This window comes from Rhamphochromis sp. 'chilingali', assembly GCF_963969265.1.
Source record: "Rhamphochromis sp. 'chilingali' genome assembly, chromosome: 14".
Lineage (NCBI taxonomy): Eukaryota > Metazoa > Chordata > Actinopteri > Cichliformes > Cichlidae > Rhamphochromis > Rhamphochromis sp. 'chilingali'.
In genome coordinates, this window is record NC_137941.1 from 18,260,821 (window position 1) to 18,286,858 (window position 26,038).

The 26,038-nt window shown below is 41.2% G+C and overlaps 1 protein-coding gene across 1 annotated transcript; it reads left to right on the forward strand.

The window, feature by feature from the left end:
* Positions 1 to 23,464: 23,464 nt before the first annotated feature.
* sox21b (SRY-box transcription factor 21b) lies at positions 23,465 to 25,737 on the forward strand. The gene is made up of 2 exons (XM_080902257.1): positions 23,465 to 23,734; positions 23,907 to 25,737. Exon 2 carries the CDS (start codon positions 23,922 to 23,924, stop codon positions 24,666 to 24,668), a length of 747 nt encoding a protein of 248 aa, XP_080758383.1. The 5' UTR covers positions 23,465 to 23,734; positions 23,907 to 23,921; the 3' UTR covers positions 24,669 to 25,737.
* The last annotated feature ends 301 nt before the right edge of the window (positions 25,738 to 26,038 follow it).

A 26,038-nucleotide genomic window follows, 5' to 3' on the forward strand; every position in this document is an offset into this window, starting at 1 on the left:
TGAGACTGACTCACCAGCGTTTCCTCCCCGCTGTTGCTCATTCCACACTCAGCTGCCTGAATGGTGTGTTTGCTTCAGGTCAGTGGTTACAGCTGGAGTTGAACACGATGCTACAAACTGGTAAGCGGTTAAAGGAAGCGACCGTGTGATTATCGTGCTGAGTCGAGTGATTTTCTAATTCTGTTTCAGTGGTAAAGTGGCGCGGCCTTGCACTCTATTATTTTAACATGTCAGTAGTGCAATAAGATGATTAAGTCTTAAAATGTAATTTTGTCATTAGCGGCTCTCTTAGAAAAGAGCTGTTTAATTTGGCTTCATACAGACAAGCGCAAAGCCAGTGATTACACATTCACAGATTCTTGTCAGTAAACACTTAGCTCGGTCTAAAAGGCGGTATTTAACCAGGCCCGTATTTGGGTCATGAACTGTGGGACATCAGTTCCTTTAAAAGCTGAGTGATTTACACAATTCATTAAAGCCAGTGAATCTTCAGCCGGCGTCATATTAAATGGTTACTTACTCTCAAATAGCCCCTTGGGAGCTGAATTGTTGGCTTGCGAATAGATTAAAGTTTACATTGAAAAGAAAAATTGAATTCAGAGGTAATCAATAGCATAATGGGCCAGTGAGAGGAGCCTGCTGCCTGAAATGAAATTACCATATTTTTAATCTTAATTTTCCACTCTGTTTATCTGACAGTGTGGATGTGCAATCCAAACAGATAATGAGAGAGTGGGATATTGACAGTGGGGTCCTCTGGAGTGCTTGTTTCAGTGATTAAACACTGTGATCTGTGATTACTTTGTGTCGGGTGTCAGGCTGGCGGCCAGGGCCCAGGGAGACGTAGGCACACGGCAGCTGGAGCATCACGGGTCTCTGAGGTGCTAATGCACCTGACGCAGCATTGACAGCATTCGAAACCCTATCAGGGACTGCACCACATGGCAGCTGCCACAATAGAAATACTCATGGCACTATCTACATCAGAGTCAGCATATATCCTCTCTGCTCTCCCCTTGATAAGAGCCAGCGCAAGAATGGTGACAACAAAGTTTGCACAATATGTATTATTAACCAGATACCTCCCTACGTCCCTCAATAATAGCACCATTTTAGGACATATCTGAATAGGTGTGCGAATAGCAGTGCTGTCAACATAGTGCTGATATAGCTTTAATAAACAAATGTCTGGGAAACCTGGCTGTCCACACAATGAAGTTTAATCCCAAAGAAATAAAACGCAAAATAAGAGTCAGCACAATGTGGAGGCAGTGAATAAAATGATGAATTCAAACCGCAGCAGCTAGCTCATCCACACTTTTAAGAGAGAAGTGATACACTGGTGCTGATTTGAGGTTGGGGACAGCTGCCGTATTCAGTTAAAGATGTTTTATTGTCAGTTTTGGAGAAGAATAATGTAACAAGTATCTGTAACAAGTGAAAGTGCTGTAAATTGTTTAAGATTGTTTTGTCACTGGCCTATAAGTAGGCGACTGAAGGCCATTTTGGGTTTAGGAAACAATGTTGTTGGGTTATTTATTTTTTTACAGACTTTGTGTTGTGCCAGCATTTTCTTTTGTGATTGATACTGCTGTTTGACAAATGGAAACAAATTGCACGGTGAAGGCGTCTGAATGGCAGGGAGCTGGGGAGTGTCAAACCTGGTGCTGAAAGACGATGAAGCGAGAGCCTCAGGTTTTTGTGGGCGACTCAGACCTGACTGATCCCAACATAAAGTACTTGTTGAAGAGAAGGAGAAAAGGAGAACGGGATTTTCGACAGGCTGCAGTGAAATTAGGAGAATTGACTATGGCGGCTTTGTTCCTGGCTGGTGACATGGGGTGGGGGGAGATGGGGAGACTGGAGCGATTCCCCAGAGAATCTCTGCTCAGGCTTTCTAAAGTGACTACAAACTGAATATCTGACAAGTTCCCAAGGCCTGACACAACCCTGTGTAGAGCTAAGAAAAACAAACAACAAATGGCACGTTTTGAAGATACGTGTGGTGACACTGGATGCACTGTGTTAGAAAATGGCTTTTTATCTTGTTAAAAATAGGCACTCAATTCGAAACATGCTATATTTTCTATATCGGTGCAACAATCTAGTTAGACCTAGTTTTCCTCATGACAGACTTTGTCAAACTACAAAAATGAGAGCCACCAAGTGTCATTTTCCAACTTATTAGAGGACTTGTAACTGGCAGCGTTTCTTTCATCTAACACCATAAACAAACACAAACAGCAGCTCAAACTTTTTCCTTTCTCCGTGTACACATGTGGTTTAATAAGCCGCACTGACTCAGGGTGCCTCAGCAGTTTAGTGACCGCGCTGAGTAATACTGCTACAAACAATAATTATAGGTCATGCATGTAATGGATGATTATATTTTGTAAATTATCCAGGCTGTGGCGTGTTTCAAGCTCTTTAGAGCTTGAGTACTCTGTGCAATATTTCCAGAGAAACAAGCACTAAAAGTTGTTCAAACAATAAAAAAACAAAAAAACAACTTGGTTTCTAAGAACTACGCATTTTGGCAGTTTTACCTGTCTCCACTACTTTGAACTAAACTGGCTAATGTGGCCCTTTGAAAGGCTAACAAATAGGAAACCTCTTTGCATGCTTTAGCTTTAAATCCTGGACATGCTCTGCCACCTTTCAAAAGTACCGTTTGATTCCTCAACTGCGAGAGAAAGAAGCAAAGTGGAGTGTAGACAATAGCCAGGGGCTTATCTCATCAGTAAATAAGGCTTATTGCTTAAAGACATAAAAGGCTATGCTTATTGGTGATGTCATCCCTTTGTGTAAGATTGATGAAGCTTGAGGCAGGGGGCATAATGTGAATGTATGTGTGTGAAGAGAGGCCTGGTGCACCAAACTCTGGAGTTCTGAACTTTCCCCTGGAGAGTTTGATTTAATTTAAAATGTATGACATATATTTTAACTGCTGCTGCACTAAAATTGCACTCTTTGGTGGTAAACTAGCCCAAATGTACTTCAAAGTTCCATCTGGCCAGGGGCCTTTTATCCTTAGACATGAGAGCGGTTGATGTTCTGTGCATGTAAACGTGCAGCTTTGGGTAAAGGTGGGGACAGCTTGTGTCCCCCCATTATTGTCTGGTTGCATTTACGTGGGTCCAAGGGCCCACTGTGTCTTTTCGGGTTACTTTCTCATCATTTCTCCTAATGTAGAGACCCACAGGGTTGGTGGCAAGCGCACAATGCGGCCGTTGTATGGTTACTGTCAGCTCTCTCAAATAAGGCTTCCTGTTCATTAGACTTCTTTTCACCTTCGCACAATGCGCCGGCTTTGCAGCAATAGTGAGTCGACGCCCATCTCTTCAATGCCATGTGAATAGTTCTAAATAGTGTTTATGCAAGCTATTGTTGTCTATTGTGTGTCCAGTCCTAATGCACAGTGATTTGCCTGCTTTTGTTGCCTGGGATACATTATCTTGCCTATGTGGCTTCAGATGCATGCCTGGCCTTTGAGCCAGTAAACAGTCTAAAAGTTAACTCCCTATGGACAATGCTGGAGATCTCTGATAAAGTGGGACATAGTGTTACTGCCTCTCTAATAAGTGGTAAGATGGCTTCTTCCACTGCGCGTATATCCTTTTTTCTGTCTGCACAGCCTCTCAAATTAAATGTTGAGTGCACAAAGGCTCAGACTTCTCTTTGCATTTTTTCATGTGCAGAAAAAAAACCCTCAACTCTAATTAAATAGTGACATTTAACCTCAAAGCTGATGTAAATCATAATCTGTGGAGATCATTAAAAAAACATGGTAAAGTTGGTGCTGTTGCTTTCAAAGATTAGGCTGACATTATCTGTTGCACATCTGGTGAAGAATGTCTGCTCGGCGGGGAGATATATTTAAACCCTGTGTCTTTATTCTTACAACCGTCAGTGTGAAAATGAAACGGTAATGCAGATAGACAGGCAGGTGGATAATCTGGCACACATCACAGTCAAAAGAATAAAAACTTTTATATCTCAAAGATAATGTCAAAATGATATGTCGGCTAATGGAAATTTGATGTCTCGTCGGTTGCATTAATATGGATTTCTGCTGTTGCACTGTGTTGCGTGTTTGCACCACAACTTTATTGATTACATTGATTTTTAAAAAATAAATAAATGAAATAGCACGTACATTTTGCATTGTACTAGTGTAGCTATATTTGTATTTGTGCCCCATTTATTTAGTTATAGTTGACATTAAGTGTTTCACGAAAAAGTTCCTGTTGCTCGTAGCTAAACTGTAAACTTTTCTCAGCAAGTCCACCCGAGTTAGGCAGATTTTAAAAATGAGCTTTTACTTCGAGAAAATAAAAGTTGTTGTGGTGGTGGTGGTGTGTGTGTGTGTGTGTGTGTGTGTGCGTGTGTGGGGGGGGCATACACCTAAATTGTTTTTCCAAAAATCCAAATAAACCCGAAAAATGACAGAATAGGAATAGGCAGCATATTATAGCCTTCATCTGTTTGTGGCATTGTTCTAGAAAGTGTATACATCACCTCCAGAGAGTAACCGATAGGCCCAACCATTCACTACTTGGATAGTTGCACAAAAGCCGAAGATATCTGCGGCACAGATTACATTATACTCATTTCAAAAGCATTCACAGTCAAGTATGCAGAGCGAAAAAAAAGATGCTTTTAATGCGAGTCAGTGATTACAGGTGAGAGATGTAACTGATAGGCGGTCATTATTGTGCAGAGATTTGGTTTGTTTGACCCCCTAAAGCAGTCTGCTGCCAAGGGAATTTAAAACAAGCTTTGGACTTGGAGGAAAGGAATGTTATGATTGCTCTCAGTGACACTGATACAACACTGTCACATCTCCAGACTATGGGAGACGCGACTGAGCCGAGTCCCACAACCTGAACACTTAGCGGCAGGGATTTTATTAACCTGTCAAAAAAGAGGCTAGGTGCTGCTTTGTCTTTTATTGCCACATCCCCTTACGCTCTTGCTGTTGCTTACACGTTTGACCTCCATTAGCCCACCAGGTGTGTTTCACATTTTATTTAATGAACTGTAGTCATGAGGTAATTCATTGCCTGCAACAATACTCCTTGAAGCAAGTTTTTTTTTCTTCTTTCCTCCACACTAAAGTAGTGATGCTGACTTGCTTTGCTCCTGGGCTGATATTTTCATTAAAGGCCCTCTTATCAATTAATGAAATAAAGAATCTGTTTCTTGCCCAATGCTATTACCGCCCACAAATCAAAAGGTTTCCAGTGTAATGCCTTGCCTCCCATGCCAGTTAATTAGGTAGTGTTGTGCTACATACTAATGCTACTTTCATGAGAATAATCTGAGACAATGAACCTGTCTCTTTTGTGTCCTTCTGCAAGCCCTCTTAATTAATATCAGCAAATACAAACCAAAGTTAATTGAAATTTGAACATCCCATCTTTATAGTTTACAATAATACAATTGTTCTTGTTTTGTTGGTGTTTTTTGAATTACAATAATAGCCGGCATCATATCTCTATTTAATATTTCATTGATTTCTCTCAGGGATGCAGCAGAAATATAAAAGAAAGAAATGTCTTAACCATGAGTAAACACCGGTGGCAATATATGCAACCCCAAAATTGATTTCGACCGACACATTAATATTCAAACTGCTCCAGATAATCATAACAAGGTGTACGTGATTTGTTTTCATTGATTAAGTGACATTGCTCCAGCGTCTCTCGGCATGGTTATTAATATAGTTTGCATTGATATTATTCCTGCGTTAACAACAATTTCAACCAAGTGCGGTAGATTACTGGGCTGATTCAAAAGAGTAGCATCTCTGTGGCATGTGGCTTTAATCAGAAACGCTTCTGATGTAAAATCTTTACAACTTTAATCAATCTATGGATGCGCTTTTCAAACTGTATGCAAGTTTGAATAGCATAGTTTTAAAGAGGCTGTGCCCTGCTGTCAGATACCTGATATGTTTTGCAAATTACAAATCCTTCTAGGAATATGAATTAGGCTGTGCGAACTGAGTCCTGCTTCCATTTGTGGTGCGCACAGTTCAGATTTCACATGGTTTACATGAATTCTAGGAGATAACATAATCAGGCCAGTAATGCAGTAGGATTTTTTTTTATTGTTAATGCACTTCTTTTGTCAAATTGGCCCATGAACAGAAATAGCTAAACAAAATAAATAAATAGATAAACAGTGGGTTGTCATTATAGCCTTTATGCAGTGAGATTTCTGAGCCAAGAACATTTCTGAAGTTAACAGTATTTATGTTCCGGTAGCGTTGGTCACAGTCTGTCATACATTATTTGCATCTGCATGTCCGATTAGCAAATGTGACATATTCCTGAGATCAGGCTCCTAGCACTCTAACCACCCACCATGGCAATTAACTGTCTACTAAGCTAACAAGCGTAACACACATGCCTGATGCAAGCCAGTAGAATATCAAGCTACTCTCCTAGATGCATGCCTGTTTACCCTGTAGAACCACTGCGAACACACTGTACACATCCATTTTCTACATGCACCTGCTAATTTCAGATGTTGATTAACCTGCGGCGCTGGACTGAGCGGCTCTCACCATCGTCGATATGGGTTTATGCTGGGTTGCAGCTGGCGTTGGAAATCCACGAGGGACTAGCGAGAAGTTGTCGGGGAGGAAAGGTGCTCTTTGAGCTTTCATCTTCATCATGAGCACTTTAGCTGTGAGCCGAATGAAATTATCAACTGTGATACCGGCCTTTCTTGTCTTCAACCCTCATGCTTAAATCACATTGCCCTTGACATTTTGAGTGTTGTTATAACTGCTTTGAAAGAGTACGGCATGAAAAAAATGCCTGAATACATACGAATAACTCAAAGAACAGTGTCAAAGAAAGACAGCGCATTATACGCTGAATCGTTCTTATTGTGTGTCAGGTTGGAGGGCAACTGATTTACAAGAGTACAAGCAGCCATTTATGACAGTGCATGCTGTAGGTCATCATCGGGAAAAGAAGTAATTTAAGTACCAATCCACTGATGCATTTATTCTTCGAATGGGGCCTAAGCATTATCAGCACTGCTGTAAATAGATTGACAATGTCGTTTCACTATGTGTTGGAGACTTTTATCTAGTGTAACATCTGAATGTAAAAGAAAGCGCGCACATGTGTGTGTGTGGTTTTTATACATATATGTATATATATGTATATATATATATATATATATATATATATATATATATATATATATATATGTATATGACAACAAATGGCACCAAACGAAACTATCTGTTCTAAAAAAGCATTGACCGTCAGGGCATAGCCAATATGGAGGTTAATCCATTCTAGTGTCTATACTATGGGATGCTTGTGGAGCCATATTTGCTTAGGGCAGCCATGCAAATTATTACTTACTGCCCTGTAAGCTGATAACACAAATTAGATACCCATTAAAGTTGAACAATGTATATAGAATGAGAAAAGATTGCAAGTGATACCTGAAGGGATGCTTAAGTCATATGGCACTAAAATATGCCTCATGCTTGCAAACTTCAAAAGTGGAGAGATGTTTATCCGTGGGATTGGAAGATGCATAATAGTAATCTCATATGCACAGAGGCAGCTGCCAGGTGGAGGATAGCACACTGCATGTTTATGAATAGAAATCATTACAGGGACTGGGGAGCATACCGGCATGGACCAGTGACACAGAACTTTTTTATCGTCTACCCAGTGCACAGTGCAGCACTTAAAAGTTCATGTTCCGAAATATTTAGTACAGTACCGCGTCACTTTATTTGTGGTCATTTGGAGCAGTGCTTGATTAGTGTTTTTAACTGAATGCTAATTACTTGAAGCCTTGACCTGAGTATGAGTCGTTCGTGCCATGCCGACACCTGAGGGGCCAGCTTTACCAGCAGTGCCACTGCTTCGCTCTTCCGCTCTACCTCTCAGCCTGTGCCTCTTATCAGATGAGCTACTTCAATTCATGTGTCAAACACCTCTTTGAGTGCAAATACAAATGTTCAGCAGCTTTTAAGAGGCAGAAGTGCTGTTTGTGGCTGTGTTTGACAAGGGAGGAAGTGTTTCTGGCCTGTTTGGGAACCCTAGCTAATTCTACCTTTGACTTGCCCGTTGTTGTCTTTGAGCCCCTTTCGCTCTCTGCTCCTCTGGCTGGCTGAGAGTTAGGGATTCATCTTAAAACCTCCCCTTTGTCTGACAGACCGTGGAGTCAGCAGTTATTCTTCAACTGGCGACTTTCAGTGCTTGGTGGTGAAAGAGATGAAGCTGAAACACAAAGGCAAATTAAGGGTACAAAAACACTCGCTATTGTTCCATTGTTGAGGGTCACAAATCGTCAAGTAAAAGCAACACAGCGTGGTTGAAATGTATTCGCCTTCATCCCTTTCCCCCCCTCCCTCCCATCTCTTCTCTTTATATTCATTAGATTCATTATAGGCCACAAAGGACTGCCAACAAAACAGCTTGTGATTTTAGTTGAATTCATCCCCCTCTGAGGCCTGCAGGGAAATTAAAGTAGGTGACTATCACTAGAGGGGGAGCAGGCTTGACACATCTGAAGCTTTCAGTGATGCTAATAGCCAAGCGTATCCAAAATACACAGGAGCTGACCTCAAACAGATTGTGGGGGTTTAAAATCATTAGTTTGCAAATGAAGCAAAAGTACATTGGATCTATGGAAGAATCAGCCCACTCTGAACCTTTGATTAGTGTTTGTCAACTCCCCTTTCTCTTCATACTCCCCCGCCCACTTGCAATCCAGAAATTAATAAAGGAGACATAGCGACACTTTGGAGAGAAGCGCTTGCATCTCCAGCACCTGTTAAACAAATGCACTTAAGGCAGGAATCAAATTCCAGGCAGGTTTAAATTGGTGTAAAATCTTCATTTAGATTATGTCCCCAGGGCCTGCTTATTACTTGAGATTTATATAGCATTAGTTCTGCCTCGCAAATGTGGTGCACCATTCCACCTCAGTGAAATATGAAGAGGTTTGATAAAAAGCTACAACAGCTTCTCTCATTAAAAAAACCTAAACCCTTTAAAGATTCATTAATTTAACTTGTGGCACGCAGCTCTGACATGCAGAGTTCTGTGCTTGTGCCCTTGAGCGCAGAATGTTATACAGTGTGCGAGATGCTGCTGTGGCTCATCGGCGTAGGTCTTTAAGAACAGGGCGCGCTGATAAAGTAGGCTACCTGCAACACGAAATACACCTCGCTGCATTTCAGCGGTTCATTTTGAACCGTGTTCCGTTGCTGGAAGAAAGCTAAATCTAAAGAATTCCTGTAAGATTCTTTGCACCTGTTGTCTTTTGGAAATCTGCAGTTGGTTCCGCTTGGTATCATGTCATGTTGCTGAGAGTGGCACACATCGTAGTGAAGGCTGGAACCTGGAAGGAAGCGACGACAAAGGCATTTCATTTGGAGCAGTACCCCTATTGAGTATGTCTGTTTCATTCAGCAATCTGTTTTGTTCTCCATCTCTTTCAATTTGTTTACATTTGGCCCCTACTGGAGAGGGACAGTCTATTGATTTATTGTCCCTGTTTCCTGAGAGTGGCGTTAAGAGTGCACAAGGCCCCCCGTCCTCAGGCCCTGCTCTCGCATTGTGTCGCCTCGTTGCTGGCTTCTGTTACCAAGACAGGCCAGCGAAAGGCCCTACCCAAGCATCACAAGGACCTCACAAGGAAAAAAAAAGCCTCAGCCGCACGAAGGCCTGAGAGACAGCGCTGCACAATGTAGCTTCGTCTGAATAGCAAGCGCTGTGGGGATGTTTGCCGCCCACAGAGGGCTTTTTGTCATCCTCGGTTTTCACTTTTTAGGTGAGATCTCTTTTAAATATTTTTATATTTACACAATTTTATTAGCATGCAATTATTTTATGTATATATATATATATATATGAAGGAGAGATATAAATGGCACTTTCCCCCCATTTTTTTCTTCTATCAGTGTGCTTCGCAATCATGTCCTGTGACATCTCTCTTTTTTGTGCGCGGATGCTTTTCCATGAAAAGCACCTGTCTGAAATTCTACAGAACAATTTATACGAGTGAAAAGAATCATTCCAGATGAAAGTTGAAAACGCTTTTGTAAAAATGGCCTTTCACCGGTCTCGCTTGAAGATAAACAATTTCCCATGAATATATGGCTGGGCCCGCTATCTATCACAAAAATCAGACTGTGTCCCATACTGAGCCTATTGTAGTCTATTAAAAGGAATCCTTCCCTGTGGCAACCATTTTGCAGGTTTCAAGTAGATAAATGCCTTCCAAGAGGGATAAGAATGCATTTCTACAAAACTGCATTAAAGAGTAATGTTTGTCAACTACTCCGATAAAAACTTCACAGTCACAATTCTTTTTAGAGGCTGCAAATGCATTGGGAATGTGTAAAGCTGATTGGTCTGGGGAGGCTGCCTACAGGTTAGCAGGCCTCATTTCCAATCTCTGACAGCAATATGTGTCGCCGTGCGCTTCATCCCGATTGCTCATGTTGAACACAAACCATGGTCACTCTATATATGGAAATCTCTGTCTTCAGGGCGAAAAAAAATTAAAAAGGTGAGATTGGCACTTTAACCTCCATGCCCCCCTGAAAATATGTTTTAGTCTGATACATTATACTACTGCGAATTATTTATCAAGAAGATACAAGCTTGATATTTCAAAAAAAATAATGAGATGTTGAGGTGGCAGCTGGAATGTTCTGGTCCAGCGAGCAGCATCTATGAATCGGGGGAAATGAAGTAAATATGGCAGGCTGGGACACACCATGTGCTGAATGCGAAAGAGTGGAATGCGGTGTTTAGGTGGCAATGGCCCAAAACTTGAAATCTACCCTTTGTGGCTGCCTTCTCCAAGGAATAGTCATAGTTAATATTACGAATTCAGTGTTTTAAAAGAAATGCTCATATGAGGAATCGCCCATTAAAGCTCACTTCTCACCAAAATCAGATGTGTTAAGAAACGAAATTTTAATATCTGTTTCATGAAGGTTTTTTTCCTTTTTGTGTTTATCAGACAGCTCGAAAGACGACGAGTCTAGAACCTATCAGGCAAGAAAAAAAAAGAAGCAAGTGTCGTGCTAAGTTGAATTGAAAGAGCTCACCTGTCGAAACGCTGCGTTCAGAGAACAAGTCATCCGATTATTGCAGTTCATAAAGCGCGATTCAAGGGAGGGGGGATCCATTCATTCACTTTGAATACAGTTGAAGTGTGTTTCTCCGCAGATGAATGTCATTTGACAGGACAAAACAGAGAAAGTCTGTGTGTGTTACTGTGAATCCTGACAGCCCCTTGTGCTTTGATGAACGCTGCAATCAAGGTGAACCATGACTTGACGGATTCTTTTAAGGCTCAGCAACATGTTTTTCTCGATAAGCTATTCGAGCCCAAACAATGACGTTTAAAGCTCAGGTATGAGTTTAGAGAGAGCATTTTGCTCAAAAATCATTTATAAAATCATTCTCCGTGATCTCCGTGGTGTAAGATTGTTAATAAAATGTGAACTAGCTGAATATTAAGATAAGATTTGAGTCACAGTCAAGACACACGTCACACTTGTAACGAGTGTTTGAACTTGCTAACTAAATCAAATCAAATCAAATCAAATCACAAGAAAGAAAGTGTTTTATTTCAGCGCTCTCCCCCATCTCTTCTGCTCCCCGCCCCAAACTCTTGTCTTTGTTTTGAATTATTTCATCCTTTCAGAACATCCCGTTGCTTTTCAGGGCCCCTTTTGTTCTTGGTGAAGGGGTCTTTTATTTGGGAGAAATCTCCCATCTCAGACCAGCGCTTTGCCTTGATGCAGATCTTCATTAATCTCCAGGGCCACTGCGGGCTCTACAGCAGCCAGCCGTTTTGATGGGAATTGAATTTGATACCGTATTGTGGCTTGTATGGAAGCTAACAATGGGCTGTGTTCCTTCCTGTGTCTGTGCACAATCAGAGAGACCCAATTAAATAATTTGGTACAATAAAAGGGGAACAAAAGGATACCCAGGCATAAAGTGAGGGCTCCAACATTTGCATTCTACCTATTTCTGTATCATGTTAATTAATTCGCTTTGAAACCACGAAGGGAGGCACAATGGAAAAACAGTGCTACAACAGTTATATTCAGGTGACATGCTAAATCAACATTGTACAATAGGAAAATTCACTTCTTTCTTATTCATTTATTTTCACAAAAAGGTTCTAGATTTGATCACTTGTGATATTTTGATATCGGAAATTTATTTTTTCACATGGCACTGCACATGTATATTTAATTTCCTACAATATACAATAAATTAGAAAAGGCTCTCCTCCGACTCAGATAAAAAACACAACTTTTGTTTAAATAGGATTATTTTGCATCTAAAATGCTCTTACCTGCTCTTAATTAACAACGTGTGAATTGTGCGATATATAACTGCTTTTGTTGATGGTAATATATCATATTCAATGAAGGGTAAATGAATTATCCACGAGTGGCCCCGTGATAAGGGGTGATGGGACCCATATGGAGCTGTCAGTGGACTGCTGGTGGGCTCTCCTAGCCCAGCCACTGTAATTGAAAGAAATGAGCCATGGAGCTGACACATTAGCAGTCTCCCCAGAGATGGACCACACAGTCCACGCACACACATGCACACACAAATGGACACACATACACTGGCTTACTTTTTATATATCATCTACACAGACTCTCCCTCCCTGGAAGTGTAACCCAGACAATGTCAGCCTAGTTGGCGCAGGGCAGTTGCCCTACTGTAACTGAGACAGGGTGTAAGATTGGGTAGGTCTCCGTCTGGGTTAAGGGGATAATGAGAAACTGCCCTGCAGTGAGTTAATCAGCTCATCGCTCTCCCAGCACTGCCATTTATTTGCTGTTTATTCTCCAGCACAGGGCCCCCAGGGGGAGGCCTGTCTGTGAGGCAGCACCTGCAGCTTCCCCGACGCTTGATTTAGTGCTGTAAATGCTGCTTGTGGGCCAGATTACGCTGGACAGTGATCAAACCCTATTTGCACTCTGATTAGACAAACTGCTCCCTGCACTGACCAGGCTGAAGCAATTCTCCTTTAGCAATTTTATATTGCTGCCCTGTGTAAAAATGATTAACACTGCCTGAATGAATGTGGCAGCACATTCACCACAGCCGTATTACTGCCCAGCCCTGATTCTGAACCGAGCATCTGCATTACTGTTAACCATCAGCCGACTGCTACAACAACATATCTGATATTTATCTGCTTAACCACACAAGTTTCACTGTTTTTGTATGATTAGGTGGGACTGGATTATTACCATCTCCTAATAGCTCTCAGATAATTACGGTATATATACATACATATCACATACTATTATAATTGTTATTAAATAGCAAACTGAGCGTGTATAATAAAATGACAGCTTTGTGAAATATACTTTATGTTTATGTTTTTATGGCTAATAAGAGAACAACAATGGAATTCTGAGGACATCAGCACACGCAAACACAGTATGCTTTGTAAGTGGTAATGATCATCACATGTTATTAGTGTTTTATTGTTGATAAATGATTTATTACTGCTCTCTGAGCCTGTCTTCTTTCATAGGCTGTCAAATTCTGCTCTTTCTTCGAAGTCGTCAGCATCTGAGAGACCTGCACAAGGTGTCCTTTAGTGTTATGGTGCAATGATGTGACCTGTCTCTCTCCCAGCTAGTTACATATCAACGTGTCATCAGGAACCTTTGGCTTCACGTTTTAAAGCACTTCCTAAACCTAAAAAAGACATTTTTGTGCCCAATTTTTTGAGTGCGTTAGGACACAGATTGCACCCCCTACCTGCCTACTAAGATCCTCTTTAGAATAAGTATTACATGCAGTTTCAGCTTTGCAAGAAAAAACAGTCAGATATTGCTCACAGTTGATTTCAAAACCAATTATCAATGAAGGCATATTAATAATTATAATTCCATTGTTTAACTACAAAATAGCTAATGACTAAAGTTTAGTTAACTATAAATTTAGCATCTGTTATCACTCATTTTAAACTGGTAATAAACTAAAATACCAGCCTAAGCCTAGAAAAAGCAGCATGTTCTGCTTTGGGTTATAAATAAACTTTGAAAAAAATTTAAATACAACTAATTAAAAAGAAGAGAAGTTGCTGTGAACCAATTGAGGCTATGCTCGTGTTGGTCAAGTTATATGAGTCATTATTTATGATATTTTTTATCATTCTTCCTACCCTCAATGTGTACATATGAGCACACATATGAACACATTCACATATGTGTGCACTTACTTCTAAGAACAGACAATACATCCTGTAACCTTCAAAGGTATTGTATAGAGAGAAGGTCTCCTATTCCTATTAGAATGGAAGGCACTCCACCTTGGTCATTGTACAGCATATTTTCATGCTTTAGTGCTGGACAAAGCCTGCTCTTTCCACCAAATGATCAGACCATCTTAAATGTTTACACAATGCACCTGAGACTGAATGGGAACCTGTGTAGTGCACTGGCAAGGTCTCATTCATTTCATTCTGTGCAGATGTCGTTTTCTGAGCTGCTCTTTTTACCCTGATCCTCCCTCAGACTTTTTCCTCGTCGTCTTTCGTATTTATTGTATTACCATAACCCAACGCAAGACCCATTTAGGACTGTGCTTGAGCGAGTGGCAAGCGCACTGAGGCAAAGGGGTATTATTGTGAAGGAAATGTACAGTATAAACAGCTGAAAAGAATAGATTGCAATGCTCATAATGGAATCTGAAAGCTTTCATTTTTCCCCTCATTGTCTCTCCTTCCTTCTCTAAACAACCTTCCGCTTTCCAGCTATCGGAGCAAAGTTCTCCTCGAGAAAATGAAGTGCATTCATGCATCATGAAAGAGGCTTTTAAGGTTGAGTACAGCTCAAACAAAAAGGAAGGTGAGCTACGGCTGGCCCGGGTATGACTCAATCTTTGTAACCTTGCTGTGCATAATTTAAGAATCGTGATGAAATGAATGGAGCTGGCTATGAAGCGCATCCATCCCACAATGCTGGGAGTCTTATTGGTATTCATTAGCACTTTTTGTCTGGGTTGCTTAAGTGACACAAGATGTTGTACGTTTTGTGGAAATTTTCTACATAATTAAACTCGAGCATTCAAAGCTGCTGATAGATTTCAACTGGCGAACAAACCGAGGTAGAACCAACGCTGTGTATGTTTTATTTCTTTTTTCCAAAGACATCTTTCTTGAAAATAATCTCATTGTGCTTTTATTGATTTGGAATGCCAAACTGATATACATCTTAAAGATTAATGTATGCTTACGATAAGATACAAAGAGCATTTTTTCCCTTAGCTGTCAAGCTCCCTCCCATTGCTCCTGGGCCCTTTCTCTCTTCATTTTGCTAACTGGTGCTCAAAGCTTCTCCTCCGCTGACCAAGCATCAGCTTCCCCACGCTGATAAATGGGCTTCTTTGAATTGATGGCAGGCTGGAGGAAAAAGAGATAATCCTAGATAATGTGGACACAGTTTTCATTTCTTGTCACCCAATTAAACTGCAATTATCCCACTCGCAGGAGAGGAGAAAAGTGGAAAGAATGGCTAAAGAATGGGTAAGCGAGGCTCCCTGGGACACTTTCTACCAGACACATTAGCCCAGATTTGCTCCATTCTGATAAAAGAAACCCATTTCTTGCACTTGGCAGTGCGCAGTGAGTGGCAAACCAGCTGCAACCTGGGGTTTAGAAAAGAATGCCTGTATAATGTTTGTGCCATGCCTCAAAGTGGTTGAGAAGAAACAGATCAGAACATATACAGGTTGTTGCCACATTAAAGCAGCGTGGCGTTTGTGTGGCGCTACATGTGTCTTTAGCTGCAGACACCAAGGTTTTATCCCTCAACAGCCCATATGGAGTTTATATATTGTTATTATGCTAATGTACGAGACACATTGTCAAAAGGGACAAAAGTGTGCATTTCGTGAAACCTTTGTCATGGCTGACCAATGCAAGAACCCTGGAGTTGACTACACAGGGGTTCAAAAACCTTCAAACAGTCTTTCAACATATCCAAAAGTGCTTTAACCGAGAGCTTGTGTGCACCCACTGTTCCCGCAAGAATCGACCGCTGCTTTTAAAAAAGGGACGCTTCTTCTGTGAATTGTTTGCCTCCAGATGAATCGAGGCTGGGTGAAACTCTCCCCTGGCACAAAATCTAAGAAGTAAATGAATGTCTTTTGTAATTACTGTTCCTCTTAGTAATTATCACACAGGACAATTTATGGATTAACATATTGATTTCACTTGACCCTTGGCAAGGCTTAATTTGAGCAGAGAGGTTACTTTCGGCTTGTGCTGCCAAACGCAAACACCCCTGAGGGCCCCTGGTGGAGCTTTGCTCTTTAGGCATGTCACATCATCTTTAGCAAACATCCCAAAGGGACGATGATCTGACTCTCGCAGGGTCCCACTCTTTGGTTCTGGTATCTCACTTTATTTATTTTAGCCAAACATTTAAAAAGAAAAAAGAAAAAGGAAAAAAAGCACAAGTGAAAAACTAAGAGGAGCATTGGTAAGAGTAATTCATTAATCTTCATGCAGGCGATTAGCTGCTTTGAAGTCTTTGATTTTGAAAAGCCACGTTCCTTGCTTTACTATCCCTCCCTCACAGGCTGTTTAGATAAACATTGGAAATAAACAGATTAGTTAAAATCATTAGGCAAACATCTTAACACGCTAACACAGGCTGTCTGCTTTGGATTGCTGATAAGTGGAAGCCCTTCTGCAGTGGCATCGAATGATGCTGTCGCGTGCGCTGCGTGCGCTGGATCGGCGCTGTGGCGGCGGTGCGTTGCTGATTATGGAGAGGGGAGAATACTCTGTCAAAATATGATCAATATTTCCTATAAGTGCCTCCGCTGCTCTGCATGAGTAATGGCCTGATTAAGCGTGCAGCACGAGAGAGGCTAGTGTGAATGCAGCCTCTCCACTGCTGTGTCCATCAAATAATGAGATCACCTGAGACAGCCACTGTCTCACACACACACACACACTGAACAGAACATGCTGACGGGACACTTACCCTCTCATTGATCATACTGTCATTCAAGCCAGTGCTTAGGAAGAACACGTGCACACAGATGACTTTTGCACACACAGACACACGCACAAACATATTTGGAAACAAACAAACAAACAAAAAAACTGCGCAGGTATCGCTAATCTTTCCATGTGTTTTGTGTCTGGAACAAACGGCTCTTACTGCAGTTGCTCGAATGGCCACATGACAACACCTCTACAAAGTGCTCACCGAGAGAGAAAGAGATGCGATGTTCAGCCGCAACACTGAGCCATCTGCAGGAAGTTGGTTTCACTCTCGTGAAAAGTGGGACTCCTTTTTCTCTCTCAGTGACACGGTTATTATCTTGGTCACTTAATCTCCTCAAATAAGATTGATTTCTCCTTTCAAGCTGTGTTAGAGTGCCTCTGTCAGAAGGCGCTCGAGCCATGGGAACCATAGAGTTCCAGTGCATCCTCACAATATTCCCATTTGATGGAGGTCACAGTCACCCTGCCTGTTTCTTTGACGTAACGATGAGTCGACGCACAAAGGCTCTTTCATTGTTACAAGTGATGGAGAAAGGCACGGCTATGTGCACAATACGCGACAGGAAAGGATGCAGCGCTTTGAGCGTGTCATACAAATGCAAACAGGCACTCTGAAACTGACAGCTAATTATATACAAAGATAATAATCACCAAACTGTCAGTAATGTGATCACAAAAGAAGGAAAAGAAAAACTTTTGCTACGTATTTCTCTCACATTAATGGGTAGTTTAGGGGTAATTAAGGTGTAGATCCAAAATGGAAGTAACATCAAGAATTTAGTTAGTGCTACAAATGTTTGGGTGATTGAGAATCCTCAAAAATTCTTATACATATATAATATATTTAACTCTTACATTCGCCAGAATATATATTCATTCACAGCACTGTTTGGTCTCTGTCAAGGTCAGTCTTCTGCTCAAGCTTAGTTAAGTCATCTGCTTTTGTTTTTTTCTCTCTTTGGGTTATTTTTCCTTATTCTACCTTTCATAAATGACTTTTAGTGGGAATTTTCGAGTATAATGACGTATAGAAAAGGGTAAAAAAAATAAATCACAGAAGGTCATTTTTAATAGGCAACCTGTGAATACTTTGAACAGTTTCGCAGTTTGATGTGATCACATTTAACTTTCGCTTTTCTTCTTTACAGACCCGCGTGTAAAAAAGCATTTAAAAGTATACATAAATCTTGACCTTTGACTTTTCACAGTTTTTACCTTTTGTTTATTCAGTTCAGATGAGCACAAATCAATAGATTCATTCTTTGCATCCCATTCAGAACATCAAGCAAGGTGGTTCATCAAGTCAAAGGTAATTAATAAGCTGGACTCAATAAGCTGCCAACTTTTACGCGAGTGTCTTTGACACTGTGTGCGGTGTTAAAGATGAACGAGTCACCTTTTGGAATTTTTTTTTCTTTTCCTCCCTCTGAAGGACGATGGGGCACTAGAAAAGCCCAAATAGCATGATACTGCGCTGCCACGGGTTCAAGGAGATTGGATCGCTTATTGTTTGCGGAGTGGCCTCAATTCAGCTCGGACATAAAGAGCGAGAGACTAGGAGAGGACTGAGAGAGCGCAGTCTTTGTGGGGCTGAAGGAAAAGGGTGGATAAAAAATTGCCTTGGTGCATCAGTTTTCTCTGATCCCAATTGGAACTATACGTGTATCTGAGAGATGAGCTATCTGTGGTGGGCTGTGCCACAAGCAGGCCTTTTCTTCCCTCTGTCTCTATGATGAGTTAGCAGGACCTGGAGTGATAAAGCTGATAGAAGGGCTGCTATCAGGTGGCAGTCTGGGTAATTACAACTCTCTATTTGGGGCTTTGCAGCGATGCTGTGGCGATAAGGGGAATATAATAAGGAAGAAAGGCCAGTGATAATGTATCCGCTAAATGGTTCAAAATAGTCTATCATTGGAAAAGTCATCTCATAGCCCCGAGGTAAGCAAGTATCTTTGGATATGAACCACGGGGCTCTGCCATAGAGAATACGTGGCAGGTTTAAGTTAAACATATACCCTGCGGGTGGGTGGCAGCAATCGCAGTTCAAAAATCTGACTTTTCACAAACGGTTGGATCGGCCGTTTTCTTTTTAATGATCCAGGAAGTCATTTGATTGCCGCTGCTATTTTGTTTGCCCCTCGGGGTGTGGAGATATTCTGCAGTGTGAGATTACATATAATACTTTGACAAGCGGCGGTTTAAAGATGAAGGTCTTATCAGCCTGGCGGACTCCACATGCTTCTGTGTAGCCATTCTCCTTCCATAATGTGCTTTCAAAGTTTGTTGTAACTGTCAGTTGAGGTCCTCGAAGATTGAACTGACAATCACTCCCCGTTTTTCTTCCCTCTTTACCATCATTCAAGCTTTCACACACACACACACACACACTCTTGCGCACACACTCTCGCTCAGTCCTCAGGGCCATTTTGCCTGTTCAAGTCCCCAGTCTTTAATTTGTGTTCTATCTTGTATGGCTTTTTTATTGTGAATCACAGATTCCCTCACCAGGGATCATGACCACTATCAATAGTATTTTCACTAATGTGATTAAGTTAATACTGTGCTCTATGAGGGGATTATTTCTCAATTCCTCTTGATATGCGTAATATTTAGGTTGTGGTTGAGTAAATATTTTGGTTCTTCACCAAAATAATTCCCACTGAGACAAAGACACAAAATTCTGCCCTAAGGAGCAATAAAGACTGTATAATTAGAATGATTAAAGAACTGCACAACTAATTTGGCACTTATTGAATATATTTTGAGAACACAACCTTCAAAATAGGTCACATTTTCAAACCACAAAAAAATATTAACTTTATATTCACATTAATTATGCATTTATTCAGACATTCTGCGTGTGACTCATTTGAGGTGATGCTGAAGTCGGCATTGTCTCTTTACCAATCCTGTCATTATGTTGCCTTGCACTTAAGCATGTTTTCTACGTATTGTAAACGCTGTAAAGGAACCTCATTAGACAAAATGACTTCTAATCTAAACGCAATCACCTTTAAATAGTAATCAATGGGATCACTTTCAGCACTAAACTGTTTGTCATTAACACTTTATCAAAGGCTCACTTGAGATAAGACTCTGCGGCTAATGGCGTGCGATAGTGACAAATTGACTTTCAATGCTCTCCACATCACGGGGAAAACACTTTTGTCCTTCGCTGTATGTCACATTTATGCCTTAAAATTTGGGATTTTGTTGTCCTGTTTTCTTTTAGCGAGTGATTAGCAAAAAATGTGCAAAAATGATGAAGCGAGTTAACTGAAAATATCCAGTAATTATGTGTGTAACAGAATTATATTTCTCCATCCTTAAAGCGCCGCTTTTATGATAGCTATCGCGCTTTTAAATAGGTTTTAGCTAAATTAATGAAATATTTGGATCCTGATTTGTGCTCTTTATCTGCACACTTAAATCCTTAATCTGAAAATCATCTGTAAAAAAACCCCCAAAAGTGGAGCAGTTGTCATGAGCGTGTAGGGGTAAATAAAGATCATCTCAGCACAGTCGAAATGACTACCTTTCGCTGTGGAGGTGTACGCTTCTCTCTTGGCTCGGTCTGCATGAAGCAGCCACGGCGGCAAAAAAAGGAAGGGGAAGATCCAGGCAGAGCTGTGATCAGACAAGCAGAAAGAAACCACATCAGGTACACAATCAGGAACCCTCCCTCTCCCTTTCTACAAACCTCCCCGATAATGAGCAAACTTTCATGTGACAGTAAATACTCCCCACTCTGGGGTTTGAAGTGGCAAACAGAAGATATTGTTGTTTACCCTCGCTTTTTCTCCCCCCAGTCAAAGGAAAGCCATCAGATAGCAAGAGGTCAACTTGTGTTCCCTTGAAATCAATTTATTTTAAAGACCTGATTCCCCCTCCTTCCAGCTCCAATGGGAGAATAACAGTAAACACTTTGAAAAGTGGGAGGAGGTGAAGTGCACATCCTACAATATTCTTTATAGATGAGGGCTTTTTATGCAAACTGGGATTATCCAGGGATCCTCATCAAGTCTCTCCCCACAATTTGTTGTGCTTTCTCACAGACTTAGTGGAGTGTTGAGCAGAATAAACTGTTTGTCGCTATCGTGGAGATTCTTGCACCTCCAGGGGGTCCTATTTCAGAGTGATGGCTTTAGCACTTTAGAGTGAACTGTGCGCGATCTCCCCGGGTAGGAAAATGTCCCCATGGGCTTGTTGTTGCTGCTGTCTGCCTTCTATTTGCATGATATTTTTCTATTCACTCTTATCATCAATGTGCTGTGAGGTGGGAGTGCTGGCTCCGTCTCAGAGGCTGGACCCAGGCTTTATCGGCAGGTAATTCTCCCACTCTCACTAACTCATGTTGAATTATTTAAGTGTTCCTTCTAGGACCCAAGCAGAGGTTAAAAAAAAGAAGAAGAAGCAGGGGGGGGGGGAACACAGACTGGAGTGTTTACTGTTGTTGTTATATTATTATTATTATTATTATTTTAGATATGAATTCCATTACAAATTGAATAAATTAATGTTGTATCAGTCTACAATATAATAAGCTCTTCTTTCAAACAGATAAAACAAATCCTGACATTTTTTTCTGAGCACACAACCTCCTTGGTGGCTGTACCTGCCCCGTTAAAGCATGCCTCAAATCCGCAATATACATCATTAAAACAGAGGCCATAATTTATATATTTCCATGCAGTCAAATAACCCTAACAATAAAAGAGAACAGCAATGAGAAATTCATATAAATAAGTAAATAAGAAATCTCGAGGGGCCCAGTGACAGCAAGCATGTGTGCACATACTTACCTCTGCACGTCTAGAACTCCCAGCGAGAACTTTCCACTCGGGCTTCTACGTACAGTTTATAGAAATGTTTGCACTTTGGTGTCACGAGAGGTTTACGCTCCTGTGGAGTGAGCGCGTGCAGCGCTTCGTTGCGGGAACGTTATCGAGGTGAATGACACGCGAACAAAAAAAAGGGGCGCGCGGTGCTGAGAGATGCTGCCAGCCAGCTTATAAGCAGCAGGTTTGTCTCTCATCTGGTCCCCGTTTCCGGCGCGGATCATCTTCACCTTGTCAGGTTTCGTACCTGAAACAAAAGAGCGATGCCTCAGTGAGCGTCTTCTCTCCGCGGTAATAAAACAACGCTAATCCTTGTAAAAAGAAATGTGAATAAGAAAAAAAAAATCCTCATCTTCACTTTGGGTCTTTACTGATAACTTTCAATAATTTCCCGACATAATAATAATAATAATAATAATAATAATAATAATAATAATAATAATAATAATAATAATTCCACATTCTATATTGTGTAACTGGAGATTAAGCTGAACCGTTAAAAAAGGACAACACTAAGGTGAATTGAATTAAACTTCCGTTTATATCCTCATTTAAACGCTCGACCTACAGCCTAATTCCTCATTTATAATATTGTTCGATATTTCCTTTTTTTGTACACACACATACATATGTATATAATTATGTACAACAGAGAAGGTGCCAGAACAAGCCACTTAAACCTACAATTTGCTCAACAGGTCCTGCAGATAGCTGTAATTGCTTAGTTGAATATTCGACAACCTAATTTCAGTTGTTGATTCGCTGCCCTTGGGAAAGTCCTTTGAAGTGAAAGTGAAAAGGGGGATTTCAGGAAAGTAATTAATTTTCACCAAGCGCGATTAGAAACACTTCAGACCTCCTCAACATTTGCTTATTTACCACAAATACCGCAATATCAGAAAATTAAAGAAGACATTCTTTAGCTCTCGTGTCGTCTTGTGCTCGCGCTACTTTTTTTTGTTTTGTTTGAATGGCATTGCCACCCAAGGGGAAAGAGGGAAGGGAAAAGGGACAGCAGACGGAGTCACCGGTGAGGACGAAAGGTGAGAAAGTGGAGTGAGCTGGTTTGATTTGTCAAACGCACACATGAAACTGAGAGAAAGTGTCTACTGATACCTTTTAAATCAGTGAAAGCACGCGAGTTGTTGTTTTTTTTAACTATCTGATTTCAGAAATTCAATACAAGGTGAGAGTAAACGTCAACGAACATCTGTCTGCAGTCGCTTTCCACCCTAAACCTGACAGCATTATTAATTTTCACATGTGCTGCCGTCCTCAGGTATTTCAGGTACATCTCTTAAGTAGCCTACTTTTTCTTTAAAAAACTAAACACAAAGTTCTCATTAGAATAAAGCTGTTGGGATGAAAAGATGAAACTACTGACCTTTAACACCGAGGACACACAGTTCTCATATAATACATAAAGATGTAAATACGAGATGCGTATAACCTTTAAAATCAGGGTAGAATAAAAAAAAGAAAAGAAAAAAAAACTGTCCAGCAGTCGTCTGCGTGATCGCTGCAAGTGCGCATGCGCTAGCAGCACTTTCACTACCTGCCGCACAACCCCTGTATTTCACATGGGGCAGGCGGGAGTTACCATTCACTTGCGTGTATGCTGCTGCTGAGTGCTGGTTGACAGTCTCAGGCGACAAGAGGAAAGCAAGGCACAGTTTTTCTTTTGCTTCATCTTCTTCATCTTTACCAACGCCGTACCACTGCTGGATGGAACCATGAAGCAGGAAACACTGGAGCACTCTTAAGGACGCTGCCGTTTGTACTTTTCGCATGATAATCACCGGGGAGATGAAGAACTGAAGTGTTAAGTAAGTAAGCAAACGTACGAGCTGCAGTCTAAGTGAATCTTCATTTTAATGTCGTCCTGCTGACGCTGTCTGAATAAGCTGCTCTTTATAAAGTGCGTTTTGTTTTTTCTGTACTTAACTTGGAAGTTATCTATACTTTGTTTGATTTTTGTGCAATATTTTGCTTTCAGAGACAGTTTGTGCCAACATGTCTAAACCGATGGATCACGTTAAACGTCCGATGAATGCTTTCATGGTTTGGTCCAGAGCCCAGCGCAGAAAAATGGCTCAGGAGAACCCTAAAATGCACAACTCCGAGATCAGCAAGAGACTGGGAGCGGAGTGGAAACTTCTCACCGAGTCTGAGAAAAGGCCATTCATCGACGAAGCCAAACGGCTGAGAGCGATGCACATGAAGGAACACCCAGACTATAAATACAGACCGAGGCGGAAGCCCAAGACTCTGATGAAAAAAGACAAGTTTTCTTTCCCCGTGCCCTATAATCTCGGGGAGCACGACGCACTCAAAGTTAACGGGCTTTCCACTGGAGCACTTTCCGAGTCTATCATTGGGAACCCCGATAAGGCAGCAGCAGCTGCTGCGGCTGCGGCGGCCAGGGTATTCTTCAACCCCTCCATGTCCACGAACCCCTACTCATTTTTCGACCTGGGATCCAAGATGACCGAGCTTTCCCCACCTTCGTTTCCGTACGCTTCTCCTTTGGGTTACCCGCCGGGAGGCGCTACGGCTTTCACCGGGACTGGCAGTGTAGGTGGCGGGACGCACGCCCACACTCACTCACATCCGTCCCCGGGAAACCCAGGCTACATGATCCCGTGTAACTGTACGGCCTGGCCCTCAGCAGGACTCCAACCACCCTTAGCATACATTCTGCTCCCCGGGATGGGAAAACCTCAACTTGAACCGTACCCTGCATATGCTGCGGCATTATGATAGGCCCACTTTGGACATCTGAGAAAATGAAATGTGAAATCAAAACAAACAGAAAAAAAGCTATTCACGCAAGAGTTTTATTGTGCATGCACAAACCTGTACATGTGATGAAGTGCTCGTCGTCTCAGATATCACATGTGTATGTATATTGATTAATGCCTTTATCTAAGGTAATGCTTATTTAGAGAACTCTCTAATCTATTATTACCAAGCCATCACTTCACACAGCCACAAGGAAAAGGACTAAAAAGATGGCACACATGCACACAGTTGAGAGAGAGGTATAAAAGCAGTTTCCCCTTGTGAAAACTCATTTTTAAGGGTGTCCTGATCGATTTCTATCTTTTGCACCTGCCTGACTAACCAGTTTGGAATCAAGGGCAGCATATACAATGACCATGTTAAGGATCAAGGCATTTCCTCGCAAATAAGTTGCCGGAGGTTATAATTCACGGGTTAAGGGGAGTTGTTACAGCACTGTAAATGTGTACAGATAAAAATGACTTTAGTTTATTTGCCGTTATAGGCTTAGTGTTTGAGATAGGGCCAGGAAGCTACGTATTTCACTAGAAACCCGGTGTATATTTTGAGTTTTTAAACCGTTTTATAGATGTCTGTACTATTTATTGTTTAGTGGAATCTATGGTGAACCAGACGATTTTTTAAAAAAAAAAGTGAATGAGGCTAGTTCTGTATTATTTGCACATGAAACGTAGAGGATGTAATTTATTTTGAAGGTGATATTCAGTTTTAATGCTTTATAACTTTCGGGGTTTGATTCACCAAACCCCATTTTCTTTCTCTTGAAAAAAAGGTTCAGATTTGAAGATGCAGAAGAAGATTAAAAAAAGTTGCAGATGGAAGTTTATTTAGTGGGTTTATAATTTCCTGGATTCACCATTCTCCCACTCCTCGTATCATGTGCAGAAAAAAAAGACGTTTTTAACTAACTCTTATGGAATTTGTATGTTTTGTGTTTTCTTTAACCTCCGTTATGTACTTCAAACTATTGCTACTGTTCACTTGTTCAGCAAAGGACTACAATAAAGCGTATTCGGATTAAACGGAAGGGAATCGCGGCTGTAGTTCTTGATGAGATGAACAAGATTGTTATCTTTTCTTTTTCCTGCTCTTGCTCCTCAGTCCAGGTGAAGTGTAAGGTATCCTCCAAAGGCCGCTTTTGTCCGCGCATTGAATGGCATTACTAGGGGGGGAAATCTAAATCAGCCCATTGTTATCAAGAGCCAAAACCTTATTTATCACAATTTTAATCGTGAATAGGAAGGAAGATAAAACTGTGTGGTACTCTGAGCTTTCTTTTTCCCAAGGAGAAAGAAAGAAAAAAAGGAGAGAGCTGCTTTAAGGCTGCA

Coding starts and splice junctions, on each gene's coding strand:
- sox21b (XM_080902257.1), top strand. CDS start 23,922: ATGTCTAAACCGATGGATCACGTTAAACGTCCGATGAATGCTTTCATG.